Here is a 7,655-nt window from a genome sequence, read left to right as displayed (position 1 = left end):
CGCAGCAACAAAGACCCAACGCAGCCAAAAAAAAAAAAAAAAAAACCCAGTAGTCATAGCACATGAGTATTTAACTTGCCTGTATTCAACCACATGAACTTAGCAAAAACAAAACACCTCTGAAGGTCATCATATGCTCCAGAGTTCACATAAAATAGGAGACATTATGCTTCTCCTAATGTGAATATTGCACTGTGTTTAAACACACATACCGGACTTCCCTGGTGGTCCAGTGATTGAGACTGTGCTTCCAATGCAGGGGAGCGTGGGTTCAATCCCTGGTCAGGGAAGTTCTGCATGCCAAGCAGTGTGGCAGCAAAAAAAAACATAAAAAGAAGCAAAAAAAAATATATATAAAAAAATAAAAAAAAAACACCCATACTTTTTTTACAGATAGAGCAGTAATTTTGTCCCCAAAGGGACATTTGGCAATGTCTGGAGACGTTTTTGGTTGTCACAACTAGGGAGGAGGGTTTTACTAGTATCAATGGGGAGAGGCCAGGGATGTTACTAAACATTCTACAATGCACTGGACATCCCCCTACAACAAAGAATTATTCAGCCTGAAATGTCAGTAATACTGAGGTTAAGAAACTCTGAGTTAGACTAATCTTCCTAAATAACGGATTTGGTCATATAATTCCCTGATTAAACTCCTCCACTAGCTTCCCACTGGAACCAGAATAAAATCCAAACTCCTAGCCATGGTCTATTAAGCCCCACATAATCTGGCTACTGCCTACCTCTCTGATCTCATCCCTCTTCACCTTCCTTCTCAAGCACCAAACTCTGGTCAAAATGGCCTTCTGTCTAAACATACCAAGCTTGTGACCAAACACACCAGAGATTCCCAGGATCTTTACACTTGTTATTGCTCCTATTTGCAATGTTCTCTATTGCATGTTACATCTCAAATGTCATCCATCTCCTCAGAGAGGTATGTATTCCCTGAACATTGTAGCATTAGTAGCCCCACTGTCACTAACACCACTACCAGTTATACACACTAATCACCCTATTTAATTTTCTTTGTAGCACTTAAAAGCATATAAAATTCTGTATTTACTGTTTGTCATCTCCCCTGCTGCCCTCGGAATGTACACTCCTTGAGAACAGGGATATCTCTAGAGTCTAGAAATAAAATGTTCAGTAAATACTTGGTTGACTACAACAGGGCCTCCCAGACTCAAGCCAATTATTTCATCCAGTGATCAACTAAATAAACAGAGGTCTGTTTCCAATAGTGGAGGAAATAACTGGCTCTGATAGACTTGTTGAGATAAGGATATGTTGGAATCCACAATGGAGTGTTATCCTAAGGGAATTTCAATGTAGTTTTGAAAATACAGCTTTTTCACTTCATATGCTGACTTTAGAAAATGTAACTCATTATATTGCCCCTGCTTAACATCAGTCTTTTATTAAACTGTAAACACTCTAAGGGTAAAAGCCATTTGGAATCCTCAGCATCTAGCATGAAGCTAAGGCACTTTTATGTACTGTCACCACCACTCTAAGCTGGAAATTTTTGTGTCACCTGTTACTGTGTGGTTTCTGTCTCCTGATTAGACTCTGATAGATATATCACATTTCACCCAAAACAATCAGTAATTAAGCCCTATAGATTTTACTTTCACATTCTAGCTACAAAATATTATCTACCTGTTTACTTTCCTTGTTATAGCTAGACCTCTTCTTTTCCCTAACTACTACCATTGGTCACTTTAGCTGATACATGCATTACATCATCTGAACCACAAAAATGGCATTCTGACTGGTTTTTCCATTGTCGAACCATCTTGCTCAGTAAGTTCAATCTATTTATGTTACTGAATAATATTCAAAGTGGTATGTATTCAATAATAGCTACCATTTATTAAATACATACTATATGCTAGACACTGTTAAGCACTTAACAAATATTCTCATTTTTTACACTCTGATTTAAAAAACTGTTTTTGGTAACAGCTTTATTGAGATATAATTCACTGATGTAAAGTGTACAATTCAATGGTTTTTAATATATTCAGAGTTGTACCATCACAATTTTAGAACATTTATATCACCCCAAAAATAAAGCCCATACACTTTAGCCATCATCCCCAATATGCTCACCATCCTCATCTCTATGCTGCCACTCATCTACTTTCTGTCTCCATAGATTTGCCAACTCTAGACATTTTATATAAATGCACTCAGATAATATGTGGTCTTTTATGACTGGATTTTCACTTAACATGAACATGGATGAGCGTATTTTCAAAGTTCATCCATGTTGTAGCATGAATCAGTACTTCATTCTTTTCTATGGCCAAATATTTCATTATATGTATATGCCACATTTTGTTTATCTATTCACAAGTTGATGGACACTTGGGTTATTTTTACCTTTTGGCTATTATGAATAATGCTGCTGTGAACATTTGTGCACAAATATTTTCATTTCTCATGAGTACACACCTAGGAGCAGAATAACTGGATCAAATGGTAACTTAATGTTTAACTTCTTGAGAAACTGCCAGACTGTTTTCCAAAATAGCTGCACCATTTTACATCCCTACTAGCAGTGTACGAGGGCTGCAATTTCTCTACATCCTCGTTAACACTTGTTATTATCTGTCTTTTTTATTGTTGTCATCCTAGCAAAAGAAGCACTTTCTTTCATTGTGGTTTTGATTTGTATTTCCAGATGACTAACGATGTTGAGCATCTTTTCATGTGCTGATCGATCATTTGTATATCTTCGTTGGAGAAACATCTGTTCAGATCATTTGCCCACTTTTAAATTGAGTTATTTGTCCTTTTATTATCGAGTTGTAAGAGTTCTATATATATATTCCGGATGTAAGTGGAGAGGCTGAGGTCACAGCAAGTTGTAGAAATGAATATCCAGGGAATATCCTAATCCTGAGAGTGTGATAAGAGAAGGATGACAATAGACAGGGTGTGGTAGAATGGCAGACCCAAAAAGAGAGCTGATGTTAATCACTCCTTTGGCAAGAGAGAAACCTCCAATCTTGAGATGTTCTGTGTAGACAAGTAACACTTGGCAGTGAACAGGAAATAAGATAAAACAAGTGACTTAAGAAGCCCCAAACTGAGTTTATTGTGGTATAGACCAGGTGATAACAAACTCCAGTGTATTCAAGTAACCCTGATACACCCTGGGATACCTAAAATACAACACAAGGGCAAAAAGCTGCTCTAAAATTAGAAGTCCCCAAGAGAAAATAGGAAAATGAGACATGTATCTCGAAAAAGCCAGGAAGTAGAACAGTGTGCCAATCCTCACAACCTCCCCCACGTTCCCAACCACTTCTCTACTTCCTCATTTTTCCACTACTTCAAGTCATTAAGACTTCTGCATTTTTTAGCCCAAATTGCTGTATAAGAAGAAAGTCTTTTTCAGAAGAATAAGGTGCCATTCTTCTCCTTGGTGCCATCCGGTTAAAGTCAAAACGTATAACTTTCTCATGAAGGAAACTCTTAGGAACTTAAGGCTCTACAAAGACTGATATAAGGGCCTTTTGTCACACACTAAATCTAGAATCCTGTCTCCACACACTAAATCTAGAATCCTGTCTCTAGAAGCTACATGTGGCTAACCTCTTGGAAATGAGTCACATCATACAGGAGCTCCCATTCAGCTTAGAATCTACCAGGACAAGTGAATTAAGTTTACGATATAGTGGATTTGAAAGTTGGCAATAATCTGGCATCAGCAGGTAATTTCATCACAATCTCTGCATTTTCTAGACATCCAGTCAGGATCTGGCTCAGCTATTTATACCCTGCCTTTTACTTTCTCTTCCAATTGCCTCTTATCCAGCTGGCAGGAGCTTCCAAGAAACGTGATATAGTAGGCACTGCAGTATACTGGCTGCTTGTTGGGGTTGGAGTAGACCTGTTCAGGTTTGAGGGACGCAAAAGGATTAGCTCCACAGGCTGTGATGTGTGTATCCATGTCCACCAGAATCTGCAAAGAGGCTGCCAACTCCTGCTGGCTATTGGAGACAGATAAGAAAAATTGCCCTGCTGATTATGAAAGAGATAGGAGAGGAACTGCTCATCAATCCCAAAAATTACCTAAGGCTGGACTAACGCAACAGCTATCCCTCCCTCCCAAATGTCTAGACTAACTACTCAATTAACTAGCATAGCACTTTGAAGGGATGAGAAAGCCAAGCATGGGAAGGAAGAAAATCCTCACCAGAAGGCAGAAGATGAGCAAGGGGGAGAGAAATGAGCTCATCTACATAGAGGTGTGAGTGAATTGGGGAGGTATCACAAATAGGAGGAGGTCAAAACCTGTAAACAGTAATCATTGTAGGGATCTCATAATCACGAAGTAGCAAGAGGGTGGGCAGCCAAGCCTCCATCAGGTCCAGGGAAGCATGGAAACCTATGGAACAAAAATGGAGATGGAAATAGAAAGGGGAAATGCTAAGGCAGACCCTAACCAACATACTTCTTTGACTGCGTCCACCCCTCACCTTGCTCACCTCCAATGCTCATTTACCACCATCACCCGCCCCAGATTCTTTAATGGAAAATTATGGACCCAGGTGTAGCACATATGGCTAATGATCAACCAAGGTCTTCATTATATTATGCTCAACCTGACCAAATGAATGGGGTTCCAAAGGTACAAGAGCCAGGATGGAAAACTCCCAGAGGACCGACCCTGTATTCCCCCAAACAAATGACTCTTACCTGGATGGAATGCCACCACCAAATCTGGATGGGCTATCTGCCCAGACTCTACCTGCTCCTCCCAGAAGTCAAGATAGAGGCCCCTATGGCTACTAAGCTGAACTGTGCCAGGTTCCAGGAGTGAAGGTGAGGCACTCTGTGAAAAGCCAGCAGCTACATCTACACCAACCATGATTACATGGAGGCCAAGGTGCCCAGGAAACATGTAGCCAAGTTCATCATAGTCCCAGGGTGAGTGAGGAATGTCTCTGCATGAGAAGCACCAACCACGTGCACTGTGCTTCCCCCGACCCTCCCAACATTTATCCCCAAGGCCCAAAGCCTAAAGCCCAGTGTCAAGGGCCGTGACAGGGCATCTGTCAGCAACCGCTTCAAAGAGCCCTGCAGGACATCTGGATCTGGCCTTGGCCATCCTACACTGGCCCACAGGGTGGTCATGGCCTGACTACCAAGCATAGCATCCAGAGTAGCCTCTAGCTGTAAACGTCACATAGAAAACCAGGTGTCCCAGCCCTGTGTGCCTTCAGTCAGCCAAGACCAGGGTCCTGAGGGAAGGACAAAACCACCTGCAGGAAAGAAGGAATAAGAAATGACCTAATCCTTCCCTGGCTTCAATATTCCCTCCATGTTCATTCTCCCAACCTGTCCCCAAGACTGCCCTGTCCCACTCAGTTCCTCATTTTTTCCTCAAAACAACACACTTTCATATATTTCTCCAAGTACCATCAACTATGACCATTATGGCAAAATTCCCCAATACTGTCACTCCACCTGTGACCAGAGGCCATTCCATGAGACGGTCCACAGCTACAAGACACAGCTCTTGACAAACCCTCCTGTGTGCTGGCCAGTCTGACCTCTGGCACTCTGGACCACAGTAATAGACACTTCTGCACCTGAGAGAATGAGGCCCAGAAACAGATGTTCCTATACCTCAAAGGTGAATGGGGGACTCCTGGGGAAGGGAACTGATATTCCTGCACCTGGGAAGAAAGATCACCGGGTGAGGAAAGTAGGGAGAGGAATGACAGCTGCTGCAACAAATTTGGGGACTATGTTTGGCACAGGAGGCAGGAGGGAGTGGGAACGTAATTTTTCTCTTGGGTTACAGTGACACCTCAGCCTCTGTCTAGAACTAACTTTTTACATCCCTTACAGAAACAAAAAAACAGCAGGAGTTTGTGGCTGCCCTGTTATCACAGGTGTGGCTTGACCCCAACCTCCCCAGACAGATACGGTCTTACCACTTAAGTGCTCAAGAGAAGAGAGGTAGGGCTTCCCTGGTGGCGCAGTGGTTAAGAGTCCGCCTGCCAACGCAGGGGACACGGGTTTGTGCCCTGGTCCAGGAAGATCCTACATGCCGCGGAGCGGCTAGGCCCGCGAGCCATGGCCGCTGAGCCTGCGCGTCCGGAGCTTGTGCTCCGCAACGGGAGAGGTCACAACAGTGAGAGGCCCGCGTACCGCAAAAAAAAAGAAAAAAGAAAAAAAAAAAAGGAGGAGAGAGGTAGAAAGGATTATACTCTGGTCTAACCTCCCCATAATACCAAAATAATCAGGAGTCTTATAAGCAACCCTTTTCTAATTTCTCTGTGGCCTAGATCACACAAAATGAGGAGCAAGCCTGAAGTTATTCTGAAAATTCTCAGACCTTTCCTCCTGCAATGAGGTCTTAGAATAGGATCATTCCGGATGTCTCCCCTATTAGCCCCCAACTAATCACCTCTTGCCGGAGGACCCTGGAGTTTGAAAGGCCACTAGGGAGTACTTTACAGTGAGCACAGAATCGGAATGTGTCCTCCATCTTCTGGAACATTTCTTGAAGGCATCGATATCCAAAGCCTGATACAGGAGTATCCCCATCTAGCACCAACCTGCAGAAACAGCATGAAGAAGGAGTGGCAATAGGAAAAACACCTCCAAAATTTCTCATGACTCTTACCTTGTCTCCTATATATTTGCACCTCTCCTACTCCCATTGTTTCTCTTTTAAGCAAATTATATTTCTTCTATAGTAATAAAACTGGCAAAAGTCAGGATGAGAAAATCCCTCATTGCAAATACCCCATATTCCCCAAGCTATACTCCCTCTCCACCTTATGAATCACTTCTACCAGTGACAATATATCACTCTTCCATAGAGTTAGTCACTCACTTGTATTCTTCATAGCTTTTCATGTTCAGCTTTGAAGGATCAGCTGGGATAGGCCAGGAACATTATTCTCCAAGGAGAAGAAGCCAAGTGTATCAATGCTAGGTCCAGGTTTTGAGAGGGTCAGAGGCACAGGAGTCACAACTGTGGGTGGGGTCACAACCACGGGAGCCACTGATGAGGGGAGTTTCTTGTGCCTTCGTCATCGGGACCGTGGAGCCATGGCCTGTCCAGTGATACCTGGGGACTATACGTAGAACAGATATGGAATGGAATTTTGTAAGTTGGACACATATGATGCTTTTTCATATGTTTGACCTTTCACTTGTCATTCCAGTCTCTCAGGCCCAGGTATCAGTAAGATTTATTTCATATCTACAGATTATTGATCACCACAGGCAGTTGTGAAAAAGAGAAATAATTATATGTGACTATAATTATACATATATGTATTATACATGAAGTTCTATATATAATATAGATGCCTAGAAAAGTCTGGCAGGGCTCATATAAAATTGATAACAGTGATTAACTCTGAGGAAGGGAAAAGGCACTAGGATGGGAATTGGATCGATAAAAGGGAACTTTAGACTTGTTTGTAATGTGTGACTTTTTATACAAAGAATATATTCGTATACTATTTGTGTATTTTAAAACATCAACTTAGAGGAAAAAGCAACAAAAGTTTTGGTTGGGCTTCCCTGGTGGCGCAGTTGTTGAGAGTCCAACTGCCGATGCAGGGGACATGGATTCGTGCCCCGGTCCAGGAAGATCCCACATGCCGCGGAGCGGC

The 7,655-nt window shown here is 42.3% G+C and overlaps 1 protein-coding gene across 1 annotated transcript; it reads right to left on the bottom strand.

The window, feature by feature from the left end:
• Nucleotides 1-3,082: 3,082 nt before the first annotated feature.
• Nucleotides 3,083-7,602, bottom strand: MSS51 (MSS51 mitochondrial translational activator). Its single transcript, XM_027129902.1, is given in 7 exon segments — nucleotides 3,083-4,004; nucleotides 4,309-4,402; nucleotides 4,714-4,941; nucleotides 4,944-5,279; nucleotides 5,485-5,609; nucleotides 6,434-6,584; nucleotides 6,866-7,602. Coding segments are annotated over 6 exon segments (1,143 nt in total). The 5' UTR covers nucleotides 6,574-6,584; nucleotides 6,866-7,602; the 3' UTR covers nucleotides 3,083-3,784.
• Nucleotides 7,603-7,655: the final 53 nt, after the last annotated feature.

Source organism: Aethalodelphis obliquidens, unplaced genomic scaffold, assembly GCF_003676395.1.
Source record: "Aethalodelphis obliquidens isolate GAN/ISIS:26980383/991018 unplaced genomic scaffold, ASM367639v1 scaffold37, whole genome shotgun sequence".
Classification (NCBI taxonomy): domain Eukaryota; kingdom Metazoa; phylum Chordata; class Mammalia; order Artiodactyla; family Delphinidae; genus Aethalodelphis; species Aethalodelphis obliquidens.
The sequence above is the reverse complement of the archived record's forward strand: the minus strand, read 5'-3'. Positions and strand labels throughout refer to the sequence as shown.